This window comes from Macaca fascicularis, chromosome 11 (genome assembly GCF_037993035.2).
Source record: "Macaca fascicularis isolate 582-1 chromosome 11, T2T-MFA8v1.1".
Lineage (NCBI taxonomy): Eukaryota > Metazoa > Chordata > Mammalia > Primates > Cercopithecidae > Macaca > Macaca fascicularis.
This window is the reverse complement of record NC_088385.1, coordinates 136,631,020-136,644,924: the sequence shown is the minus strand read 5'-3', so window position 1 is coordinate 136,644,924 and position 13,905 is coordinate 136,631,020. Positions and strand designations below refer to the sequence as shown.

General features: G+C 40.5%; 1 protein-coding gene across 2 annotated transcripts in view; it reads left to right on the top strand.

Moving 5' to 3' along the window:
• The window catches only part of TMEM132D (transmembrane protein 132D), an 825,450-nt gene that overhangs the window by 366,572 nt on the left and 444,973 nt on the right, over positions 1-13,905 (top strand). The window contains exon 3 of one of the 2 annotated variants that reach the window (XM_005572613.5): positions 5,018-5,164. The exons of the other annotated variant lie outside the window; for it this stretch is intronic. Coding sequence (XP_005572670.2) covers positions 5,018-5,164 — 147 coding nt within the window. The remainder of the gene's footprint in view (positions 1-5,017; positions 5,165-13,905) is intronic. 2 annotated transcript variants of the gene reach the window in all.

The following is a 13,905-nucleotide window of genomic DNA, read 5'->3' as shown; positions in this document are numbered from 1 at the left end:
GCACACTGTGTATTGTTCCATAGATTGAGCCTATATGGGACTCAAAAATGGAGATACCAGATTTTACCAGGATTTGATCTACTCAGAGACTATGTGGCCACATGAATCTCTGGGGGAGAAACATGTAGACAAATCTTTCATTTCAGAAGTGAGAGAAGCAGTCCAGAAGTTTGGATCTCTTCCTGTCTTCCTTCCTCCAATTCCCTGGAATTCTACAGTCAGTTATTGATTAAGGCCAATATTAGCCTGCGGATAGCTGATTAGCCAGTAATAGTTTCTAACAGGACTACGTTCATTATGAACAAATAGCCTGAGACTTACACACAATCCAAATTTCTCTTCTTGGGCTTTGAACCCTATATAGCAAAACTTCTCTCCCCATCCCCCTTCCTTTCTCTTTGCTCTCTCTTCCTCTTTCATTTTTTTCTAATATCACACACACACACACATACACACACACACACACATCTTAAATAAATCTGCCAACAAACAAAACACTGAAATTCCCCTTTATCCCACTTTTATCTCATCAATCTGCTTTCTGTCCCTATGCATTCTTTATAGCACACATTTGTATTAGTTCAGTAGCCCCAGTGTGAAATTCATAAATGAATATGCCTGTATTCAGGTTGCATATTAAGAACACTTCCACTGACAAGATTGCATAAGTAGGGAGTTTCTCTTTGGGGCAATGTTGCCTTCAGCCTAAGTCTCTGCATACAGTGATTTGGAGAATGAACTCAAATTTATAGTCTTTAGGAGGCTGACACCTCCCATCAGTTGGAGTCCCCTGGTGGTTGTGGTGAAGGGAGATGCAAATCCTCCACCCAAACCCATCTGTTTTTCCACCATAGTGACAGGGCCACAGTGAGGATGTGGCTGTCCAGGTAAAGACTGACTTCCCAGCACTCGCTGGTCTTGCAGCCTTGTGTGGCCATGAGACTAGGCTCCTTGCAATGGAAGGTGAGTGAATTTGGGTATGCAATGCCCACCTCATCTGCTTAAGAGGAAATCCCTGGCTCTGGTCCACTGCTCTTCCCTCTTCCCCTTGGCTGGAATGGTCATGAGCACAGAGACTTTAGAAGTTATATATTAAAAACAGTAGAGATGCCTTCAGCCTTGATCCTCGAATGACTGAGTGGAATAGAGCCGCCCAACAACCTGGGTTACCAGCAATGGATGTTCACAGGAGGAGGAAATACACTTCCTTGTTCTGGAAGTCACTGAATCTTAGCCTCCCCTTGTTATATAATTGGAAATGATCATAAATAACTCGGGCTACGTTAAACAAGAAGGGACTAGATAGGAGGATGGGGAATATCTATATGCCTAAAGGAAAGGCTGAGAACCAGATTCAGAAATGTTAGCTGTGTTAATTCCTGCAAACCAGAGAGAAGGAAGTAATAGACAGTTGTACCAGAGCTACAAGGCTGGGTGAATTTCCCCCAACCTTTTTTATTTGCTGTGTCTCTTTGTTCAAGATTATATTCCAGAGAGAATCATTCAGCTGGACTGGCTTAGGTCATGTGTCCACCTCTTGTCCAGGGTTGGAGGGAGAAACTCGACTTACAAGTCCACCATGGTGGTATACAAAGGCAGAGGGGTGGGTCATATAAGCGAAATCAAGATGCTGCTACCCAGGAAAGGGGAGATTGGGTAGCGGGAGCAAAAGCAACAACTGCGCACCACATTTCTGAACCCTGGATGCTGTACTTGAAACTGTGCGTGTGTGTGTTTATAATATATACATATTCCACATTATGTATACATATATGTATATACACATTACATATATATTTATATATATATGTATATAAAATATACACATTCCCTGCAGTTCTATTATGTTTTAAAAACACAATATACCCTTAACCCCAGGCAGGTTTTGTTGATACCCAGTCACAGTGCATGTGCATACTATGGGGAAAATTATGGCTTTCCCCCATCACCATGGTAGATATATTATTAAGAATAAATCTACAGCAAATTATCTTCAGAAATCAAGTGCTGTGTTTATCTCTGTGTAATGAGGCTGTCAGGGTAACCTGTATTTATTGAACCACAAGTAGGTTATAACACTTCCATTAATGAATGTAGGTAACTCAGTTGTCATAACGGGAGAAACCAGCATTCGGTTCGGACCCAGTGGAGCCCCGTGGCATGTGTTCTAGGAACTACTTGAGTGGTTCCAAATGGTGCCACTGACAGCTCTGAGATTCGTGCTTCAAAATTATTAACCCAACACACACTGTGTTCAGTAAATACCGTGTCTACATCTCCGAAGAATGACTGTCCGGTTTATTGCATGCATTTTACTTGATATTCACACACAAGGATACTTCTTGAGTGAGTATGCCTTCTCCAATTCCGAGCATCTAAAACATGCCCTAGAAATGCGTCTTCTCTTATGAAAATGCTCTGGGTCTCTGAAAGACAATTCCCAGTGTCCTGTATAAAATTCTAGGAAAAAATGTTTGTGCAGAAATAATGCTACCGATGATAGCTTCATTTGCTATTGTAGAATTATTAGCAACAAATGCTGGATACTCCATGGGTTAAACAAGCCACCGTGTCCTTTCTTAAGCACTTGAAAAGGATTCATTGGAGAAACATCGTCTGAATTCCAAATAGCCTACTTATGAATAAAATTTCAGAAAAACATATAAGCCCATTATATATCAGAAAAGGCCTATGTGCTGGTATCTCCTGTATAATGAAAAGGTTGTCACAGCCAGGTTGATGACCTATTTATTTAAAGCAATGTTGATTCAATAAAATTCCACTGCAGAGTAATTGGGACAGCCTTTAGAATTCATCTTAATATAATAGTAGCTGTCCACAGCGGATTGCACTTTTGTTCGCTACCACGTCTTGGTTGCCTACAATTTAAATGAGTTTCTGCAAGGCAGGAATCGTAACTATTCGCTGAGTGTCTCACCTGAGTATCCAGAAAGGTCAGATGGCTTTTTGGCATCTGCATGCAATTCCCAATTTTTAAACGACTGCATTCAAAGTGTTTCCATGCACAATGATTATTTAAAACATAAAATATGTATTTTCCCCTATAGAAATAATGTTATACATGATGATTGTCTTCTAAAAATGCGAACTTTTGCAGTAGGGCCACACCTCAGAAGCAATTCTTGCTCTCTTTGTGGACTAGCCAAATCAGTATGTGTGCTAGGGGTTCCTAAGACCACCCCCAGGTCCAACGAGTCGCTAGAACGGATAGGACTCAGCATGTGGTGAGAATCACTGCTCTGATGTATTAGCCAAGGAACACAAAGCACAGTCTGCAGGGGGAAAAGGCACAGGGGAGGAGACCAGGCTCACGCTCCCAGGAATCCTCTCCCCGTGGAGTCATGCAGGATGCACTTAATTCCTCCAATTCCTCCAGCACATAGCTGGGACACCACTGCCAGGGGAGCTCACCTGAGCCCAGGAGTTCGGGGCTTTCACTGGGGGACTGCTCATGGGGGCACCCTCTGCCTGGCACATACCAAAATTCTACGCTCCCAGAAGATAAGAAAATGTCCAGCATAAACCACCTCGTTTGTCCAGTCTAGGCAGCGTGAGCCCCTCTGACCATGAAAAGGGAGGGCACTCTCCCCAAATCCAAGTTCCCAGCCACGCTTGCAAGCGGGCTTTCCTAAGGAGGGCTGTCTCAAGCCTGCGGCCTCAGGTCTTTCCTGCACACTACATTTTAAAACTGTTTCCATGGGAAATACTGTTCTCGGTGTTAGGGACAGACATGTCCTGCTTTTTCTCGAAGCCCTGGTCCTACGACTGTCATCTCCTCCTCACCTTTTGTCCCTAATATTAATAGCAGGAGGTGGTCTCACTTTCTCCTCTGGCATGGCAGAGAGGGGTCTGAGGTCTAGGCTGTGGCACCATTGCCTTGTCTGTATGTTTGTGTAGGCACAGTGATTACGAGTCTGGAGGAACTCCACGTAGGCCGCCCCCACTGTCCTCTTCTGCCCAGGTACCATCAATGTGCTCCAGGTTCCCCTTGGTACTTTTGCTTCAAGACTTTTCCTATTTTCCACTGAAGGACTAAGAGAAAACACAGCAGGAAGCATTATCTTTTTCAAACTTCTAGGCCAGCTTGTAAACAAAAATCAAACCGTTTGCATTTTATTTTATATTTTATTTATTATTATTTTTCTTTTGAGGCAGGATCTCACTCTGTCACCCAAGCTGGAGTGCTGTGGGTCGATCTCAGCTCACTGCAGCCTCCGCCTCCCAGGCTCAAGTGATCCTCCCATCTCAGCCTCCCAAGTAGCTAGGACTACAGGAGAACACCACCACCCTCAAATGATTTCTGTATTTTTAGTCGAGATGGGGTTTCATTATTCTGTGTTTCTTTTAGAAACTTGAGTTGGAAAGAACATATAGAATGGAAAGCATACAGTAAGAAGACAAGATTATAAAAAGTTAACAGGGCTGGGCAAAGTAGCTCCCACTTTGGGAGGCTGAGGCAGGTGGATCACTTGAGGGAATCATTATTCCCTCGCCTATCTGAACCTCAGCCTCATTTTGGACTTGGAACCTTGCTAGGAAGAGTAGGTAATAGGGACAAAATGTCCATCAGTGCCTGGCACTGGGATACATTCAGTGAATGTGTGTTCTTATTTCAATCTTTACTTTTGCACTTTAGTTGCCTTTTTCTATTGAGTTTGGCCAGGCTAAGGGGTTTCAGGTAGTTTTGTGCTTGTGTCTGGCTTTGGCTTTATTTAAAGACACAAGCTAGTGCAACGATATTCTGTTTCTTTCTGTAACTAATGTTTGCTGGCTATCCATATACTATCTCTAGCTCTTTATTAAAGGCAGGAAAAATGGAAAGAAATTAGGACAGATGGATTGGAAGGCGACTGCAAATTTGTGTTTAAATCCTAGTATACATGAGCTTACACCTGCAAGGCAACGGTGAGCAATTAAGCTCCCCGTGTTCCCAGAACCAGCATGACCCGGGGATTCCCCAGAGCTGACTCAGACCCACACGTGCTGTCTCCAACAGGGCAAAGGTGAAGAAAGGCGTGAACATCATCGGCGTGCGAGCCAGCAGCCCTTCCATTTGGGATGTCAGGGAGCGCACGGATTATACTGGAAAGTATGCACCAGCTGTCATCGTTTGTCAGAAGAAATCGGCTGGCTCGGAAACCAGGTGAGTCCCAGCTGGCCTCCAATATATTCAGATCAGCTGCAAATGTGGCCTTTTTTTTTTTTTTTTTTTTTTTCTTTTCCTGGATTGCGAACAACCATTTCCACTGTGGTTTGCATTTGGTGTGTGTCATCTATTCTATCAGGGCCTCCAGGTAAGATGAATGGAAGCCTTCATTTGGGAAAGATGGGCTATTCTTCACAGCGGACCTACTTAACACCCCGGCAGAGCACCGTGTCACCTGCAAGGACTGCACCCTGCAGATGGAATTGATCCACAAACCATGTTCCTCTTCAACATGACCTCTTTCTAGTCCATGTTATTGGATGAACTGAAACTCTGCATGTCTCATAAAACGGCCCATTTTGCAAGTGTTAGAAACCAGAGCCTATACATCTCTCTTCACATGAGTGCATTCCACGTTTGCAGTGTATATTTAAATATAATGCATGTGATTGTATCCATGGGCAGGCATTTTCTGATGGTACAGTGAACTATCTGCGGTGGAATTGCAGGGAATTGTGGATTACTCTAGGGAGAAATTAAAACCTGAATCTGTCTCTGATAGCCACCAAATTAGAAACAATCAATTCACAGCTGGCAAAGGGAGGCTTGAAACTCAGTCGTTCTTGTTTGATTGCACTTTCCTGAAATCTCATTTGTGGCTCAGGGGATTTCCTAGTCTGGTCACATATTTTTGTCACCTGTATGTTGCTTTATGCTCATGATACTATTGAAAATTTCAACAATAACGAAAGGAAGAATTCCGGTATGCCATGCATTATTTCTGGAGTGCATTTTTAAACTTCATAGCTCAGTGTTTGGAAAATATTCTTATTTTTTATTATTTATTCTAGCAGGGAGCTCATGAATCTGAGCTGACAACTATTATGATTTTTTTTGGCTTATTACCAAGGAGCATTTGAGACCAATGTGGGGATGATTTGATCTGGATTCCTTTCTGTGCTTCTTTGCTCAACGTTGGTTTTTAGGAATTTGGATTATCAGCAGCTCTCGTTTGGGCCGTTCCTTTTTATTCTTGAAGATTTGCTTGTACAGCAAATGAGAGGGAAAAGAGAAAATCTGTATTTGAGTTCAGTCCTAGATATTGATGTAGTGATATGTTTCTGTAGTGATAGTGTGCCAAACTGGTGACCTGGATGAACTTACAGATACACACGTTGAAACACGTCTGTGCCAGTAATATAATTTGGAAATAAGGTGCTATCTCAATAAAAGATTTATTTTGTGTTTTGTAGTTAGCAAAAATTGGGATAGATGGACACATGGGTGGACGGATGGGTAGATGGATGGATGAATGGATAGATGGATGGGCAAATGGATGGATGAACAGATGGATGGATGAGAGGGTGGATGAATAGATGTGTTTATTCTTTATCAGAAGAAAAGAATAAATTTAGGGGGAAGAATCTCAACCAATGAACTTTTATTTTCTCTTGTGATTTCTTTTGCCATCTATTTTTATATATTAGGAGAAGCAGTAGTTAGTCTTGTCTATGAGAGGCTGAGGGCGTTGAACCATTAGAAAATATTTATGCCTTTTTTATTGTTAATTTCTGACAAATAGTTCAGTTCATCTTGGACACGGAGAGAGAGCATGGGTGACCCAGTGGTACCTCCTTCCCATTGAAATGTCAGCTGCCTTTTTATATTTCCAGAGGCTTCCAGAATCTCAGCACATTCAGAGCACATCCAAATGCAGAAATGCATGGTGTTTGCCATTTTTTTTTTCATCTGTGTCAGTATCTTCTTTAAGAAACAAGTACCCTGAATAGAATATAAAGCTCTTCTTTTAAAAGCCCTAATTCTTCATTCTAAATGAAGACCATTCCTTATCTCTTTGTGGATTCTGATGCCAGTTTTCTGTTTCCTTTTTTATCTTTTTTCTTCTTGTCTTCTGGAGGCCAGGATATGTTTCCTCATACTATGGGTCTGGATGATGGAAAAAGCTTATACACGTACAGATACACACATGCACAATATGTTATATGTGTGTACATGCATACAGCATATAAGTATATAGAACATATATATGTGATATAGATATGCAAATGCATGCATGCATATAGATGTACATTTTACAGGTTTTTGTTGATAGACATATGTGTTGATGTAGGGATTTTACACGGCAGCTAGGAAGGCTCTGCTTAATGAGGAAGCTCTAGAATGGAAGTCTTGTAGCTTTGGGAGCAGGTCTTTTTCCAGCTATGCTCCAGCCCATACAGTAGTGTCTGGCACACAGTGGGCTGTCTATAAATATTTGTTCAATTTGATAATTTGTTCTAGAATTAGACCATATCTCTAGTATATATGTATTATGATACAAATCTGTATGCACACATATTTAGTGGTTTTCTGTATACTTGTTCAAAAGGTAAGGTGCATAGCTGCATGTATAGTGAGGCAGCATTTGGGGAAACCCAGAGAAGGGTACTTTTGTGAGCAGACTATGTCCCAAGAAGTCTACACAAAGGACTGGCAACTGCGATTTCTACGGAGACAACTGGGAAGCTGGGGGAAAAGGCTGAATGTAAATTGTTTTTTACAGTGAACCATTTGAACTGTTTGATTTTTTTTTTTTTTTTTTTTTGCTGTGTGCATGTATTACCTATTTCATAAGACATCTGCGACTAAAATAGAGATTTTAAAAATATGATGTATTCATTCCTATATTCAACTTTTATCCTAGCCTTAAAACTGTTCATTTTACTTCTTTCTGCCTTTGGAGAATTAAAGAAAAATCATGCTCCATGATTACAGATAGTGATGGACTGCGATGAGATGTGTTTTTCTTAAGGATAATTGGAAAATGTATTATAGAGTAGACGTTTTAATAATATTAGTAGGTTTTGCTTCAGAAGCTGTTTTGCTTTATAATTTCCTCCTACCTTCTTTGAATGTTTTCCAGTTATTCTTAAAAGTCAGAATCTGATCATCATCATGCAAAAGAAGCAGTCTTAATTAGCTTGAGAGTCATAGATTTGGTATTGCTAATAATTAGCCATGGATCAAGAAGTTGCGTTAATGAAGTTAAGTCACTGTGACAGGTTTAATTTTATGGATTAAGGAGAGACTTTTGTGCTAGTGGTGAACTCACCAGGAGTGAGGAAAGATCTCTTATCTAAGTTGAAATGCATCCTTCCCTGTTTGAAGAAGTTAGGTTGCTGAGAATGTGATCATAACAATATGAATTTATGAATGCTATCACAGCTATCAGATCTGTTTTGACTAAGCATTGCCTGCAGGATAACCAATTATGCTGTGTCCATCAAATTGCATTTTGCATTTTCAGAATCTTGCTCACTATACTCCTATGTTAACTTAGATAAATATGTAACAAAAGCCACATATAATCATTTCCTTGTAGTTCTCTCCATAGATAAGTGTTTCCCAAAACTCACCACAGTTGATATGTAAATGATTTTAGGTGTTAACGTAGAAATGAGGTTAAATATACTTGAATGACAAAACTTACATTTATTTAAGTTCTCCAGCAAGACTTGATTGAAGAGAAGTTCATCTCTTTTAAGGGCTAGTATCTCTTTAAAGCTTCTATCCTTAGCTGATCGATACATTATAGATAGGCAAGAATATATAGCTAAATTTAATCTATTTTCATAATTATCTATTTGTTCATTGTAATACTGATTTTTACATTTTTGGTAATTAACATTTCATTTTAAAACAAATGTTTTGTTTCGTTTTGTTTTGTTTCCTGAGACAAGGTCTCACACTGTTGCCCAAGTGGGAGTGCAGTGGTGCGATCTTGGCTCACTGCAGCCTCTGCCTCCTGGGTTCAAGCGATTCTCCTGCCTCAGCCACCCAAGTAGCTGGGATTACAGGCGTGTACCACCACACCTGGCTAATTTTTGTTTATATAGTAGAGACGGGATTTTGCCCTGTTGCCCAGGCTGGTCTCAAACTCCTGAGCCCAAGTAATCTACCTGCCTTGGCCTCCCAAAGTGCTGAGATTACAGGAGTGAGCCACCACACCCGGCCTTAAATAGACTGTTTTCGGAAACAAATAGGAATATCTTCAACAAGACAGAAGTTTTTTCTTTCTCACATAAAAGAAGCTTAAGGCTGGCCACGGCTGGAATGGCAGTTCTCCAGTATCACTGGGGTCTCAGGACCCTTTCCTTCTTCAACACCATGTGAATGGAGGGTTTACATCCTCATAGATCGAGATGGCTTCAGGAGTGTCAGTCATTGCAGGCAAAAGAAAAGTGACAGAAAAAGCTCTTCTTAACTGGGTTGACTCTTTTTAGACAACCTTCCTGGAAGCTCTTTTCAACCCTATTTCTCTCTCTTGCATCTCATTGATAAGAACTTAATCACATGACCAAACCATACTTCAAAGGAAAGTAGGAAACATAATTTATTACCAGCAGTGTGCCCAGTTCAAAAGTAGTGTTCTGTTCTAAAGAAAGAAGAGGCTGGGCGTGGTGGCTCATGCCTGTAATCCCAGCACTTTGGGAGGCCGAGGCGGGTGGATCACGAGGTCAGGAATTCGAGACCAGCCTGGCCAATATGGTGAAACTCTATCTCTACTAAAAATACAAAAATTAGCTGTGCATGGTGGTGTGTGCCTATAATCCCAGCTACTGAGGAGGCTGAGGCAGGAGAATTGCTCGAACTTGGGAGGCAGAGGTTGAGGTGAGCTGAACTCATACCATTGCACTCCAGCCTGGGTGACAGAGCAAGACTTTGTCTCAAGGAAGAAAAAAAATAAAAATAAAAAATAAAACAGAACTGCAGCCTGGGGAAGTGGGGCAACCAGCAGCCTCTGTTTCATCAATTTATAAAGAATACACATATGGGAATTCCAGTAATGATGAAAAAAGCATAGTACCTCACTAACCTCCTTCACTTTAGTAGGATCCTTTAGAAATTTGCAGTACAATGTAATAGGGTGGGGAACTCACATTAGCACTGTATCAGAACAGTTCTGTGTATGTTAGAAACTTAAAGAAATGCTTGTTAATTTTCCAGCAGGCTGTCATCCACTAATTGAAACAATCAGTTCTTCTAACGCCCAGAATCTAAGTATCAGCAAACCTGAGACAGTGGTATGAAGTCATCAAAATGGCGTGACTTTCCTTTCGTGGGCAACTGTGATTTATGATGCCTTAAATAGTTTCTATATCCTCCCTATTGACTATGGATTACCACAGTTGTATTTATTACCATCTGAATTATGATTCTGCAGAGAGAGTGGGAAGAACATAAATGTGAGATCCAGAAAATCTGATGTTTAGTTCTCATTTTTATGCTGTGTGTCGCAGTGATGTCTGTCTGGCAGATGACCAGAGAGGAAAAGCAACTTCCTCCTCTGTAATATTGGCATAACAATGCCAGCCTTCACTGGACTATTGTGAGAATCAAATACAGTCACACATGTGCACACACTTTGAAATAATCAACAGAACCTTCATCATTTTTAAATTGTTAAAACACCCATGTAGTATATGCAGCACACATACCCAAGTCCTCTTAGACCATGAAGGAAGCTTTTATTTCCAGAGTCTAAATTTAAATTTCCCAGAGTACAAGATGAATCACATTAGTTGTATACTGAGCCTGTATCAAAGATAATGAAGTTTCCCCATTATGTTTAAATTTAGAATCTGTCAAAAGTATTTCCATTCAAGTTTGTTTTAATAACTTCTGCATTAGGGATACAACAGACCAAGATGTTGTTTTCAGAACTCTTAGATATCATTTCTACTAATTATATTAGCAAAAAAAAAAAAAAAAAAAAAAAACCACTCGGCTGAGCACCGTGGCTCACACCTGTAGTCCCAGCACTTTGGGAGGCCGAGATGGGCAGATGACAAAGTCAGGAGATCGAGACCATCCTGGTCAACATGGCGAAGCCCCATCTCTACTAAAATACAAAAAAAAAAACTGGGTGTGGTGGTGGGTGCCTGTAGTCCCAGCTATACAGGAGGCTGAGGCAGGGAAATCGCTTGAACCCGGGAGGTGGAGGTTGCAGTGAGTCAAGATCGTGCCACTGCACTACGGCTTGGGTGAGAGAGTGACAGAGTGAGACTCCTTCTCCAAAAAAACAAAGAAAAAAAGAAAGAAAAGAAAATGAAAATAATAAAATGGTTTTCTGAGGATGAGGGACAACAGAGAACTCTTTTTTTTTTTTTTTTGAGACGGAGTCTCGCTTTGTCGCCTGGCTGGAGTGCAGTGGCGGGATCTTGGCTCATTGCAAGCTCTGCCTCCAGGGAGAACAGAGAACTCCTATACCCTTCTGGGGGATTTGTGAAATGGTTCTTCCACTGTAGAGATATATTTGTCGGTATCTGGCTAATAAGATTTAAAACCTGAATCATAGGACCCTGAAATTAGTGTTCTAGATATATATGCTCTAGATAAAAACTTAGCCATCAGTCTGGAGAGATGGATACAGGGCTGTAATTGCAGCGTTTTTTGTTTGTTTGTTTGTTTGTTTGTTTTTGGTAATAGCAGACAGTTAAAAACAGTCTAAATGCCCATCAAGATGTGAATGAATTTTAAGAAGTTGTGTTCATGTAATAGAATTTTTTGCAGCAATTATGAGGGATGCCATTGATCTGTGTATATCAGCAAGAAATTAACCTGAAACTGTAATGTTGGACGGGGAGAAAATCTTGAATAGTAGCATGTGTAATATGTTACCACTAATGTAATTATGAAGAGAACCCCCACAGCAATGTGTTGTTTTAGGGAAAATTACTGAGTTAATACAGGTATAGATGGGTCAAGGACATGACTGTTTCTTGAAAAGTCAATGTGTGAGAAATGCACGTTCAGGTGAAGTACGCAAAGATATTTTCCAGACATCGTGGGGAACAGAGCTTTAGAATCTTCCTAAGATAGCACTGAGTTTTGCCCCAGTAAATGTAAGCTTATCTACATTTGCCTCCCTGAAAAAACATTTAAACGAAGCCAGGAGGCAGCAGTAATTCAAGCATATGGCCTGGCAGTCAAGCGGAATGATGAACCCCGTTCTCTGTGAAATCAGACTTCAGGCTGACTCACTCAACATTTCCTGACACTCGTTCAATCTCATTATACAGTAGCACGAAGGAGGGTGAGATTTGCCTTAATTTACCCTTGTATTGCTTTGCTTTTATTATATCCATATATCTGGTATTTAATATCTTCTGTTTCCAAGTAGAGCACCAAATTTAGAATTAAATTATTGAACTTCCACTTTCTGTGGGTAATGGCGCTGAGTTACCGCCGAGCGTCTTTGCTAGTGGAAGCTGCCCTGGCTTTTTGATAGGATCTCCGGAATGCCATAATACTAAAATACCGACTGCTTCTCTTGCTATAGCTACAAGAGTCATGCATGTGGCATAAATAATAACCTAATAGCAACAATAATTACATTATGCCACTTGCTGCTGTTCATCAAAATGCTTCATCAATACACTCCGGGGCTGTAGATCATGGCTAATGTTTGGTTGCTGTCGCTTTGTGATTTCGGAGTCCTGTGAAGGCCACTAGATGTTGCTTCAAGGAAAGATAAAGCTCCCCTTTCAATGGAACTACCAAACACATCTGCAGTGGCAGAAATGTCTAAAGTGACACACGACATTCCATGTAGAAAACCGTGTGCTGCTATCTGTCTTCATGTACATGTCTGAACTTGCACCTTCAATAGGTGTGTGTGTCTGTGTGTGTGTCCGTGTGCGTGTGCATGCACATATGTGCAGGCCTTAGTGTCCTCTCTGAGCAGGAAATCTTCAGAAGCAGTCCTACAGAGAAGAAAAAGGCCAAGTCTCTATGTCTACATACAGCTATTTTTCTATATCTAATCTCTGTGTATATATCGAATCTATATCTACATATATATCTAATCTATATAGTTTTGTCTATAGATCCATATTTATATCTATCTTATCCATACCCATATCTATACTTATATATGTATTAGTAGCATATATACACCACTGTAAAATCCAAAAGTATTTTTTTATTTGTTAAGGATCATGAACATTTGCAGTCACTGTTTCTGATGGGTGTTCATTGTCAATAAGTGAATAGATTTCTGCATCTCTCCAAAATAGCCTTGGATGTTTTTGATGACGAGGGAGTGTTCTTTGCGACAGCCACTTCCTTTGATCACTTAACTGTGTGGGCCACACGGTCTCAGGTCTGTCCCTTCATGCTCTGTGACAACCCTTTACCATGAGGATTTGATCAAACTTGCCGAAACCTCTAGATTCCCCTGGTGTGCTTAGCTTGGTGGAACAAATGCTGTGTTTGGATGATCTGTGGCTTGAAGGCCTGGGGAACAGTTTAGAAAGATGATAGTATTTCATGGAACATTAAAAAAAGGAATGAAAGAAAAATTATAGGATCCATCCGAAGAAGCTTTATTTACAGTCCAACTAATACAAAGTATCATCTTGTTTCTTATGTCCTAAAAATCTCATTCTGTTGTTTCTCATGGACAGGATGTCTTATTTTTTAAGTATTAATATATACGGTTTGGTAAAGCAACTTTCTTCTGACAGCTTTCACCTGCCATGATGTGTGTCAATCAGTGTAAGAACTTTCTGTGGTGACTTCTTAGTCCTTGAACCCTGGTGACTAACTGTGACATCAGTTAGAGAAACTGGCAATATGGGCATATGACTTTATATTCCTACTTAGAACCTTTTTAAAGCTCTTGTGTTATAAATTACATACTGTCAAATTGACCTATTTTAGGCACACAGTTAAAT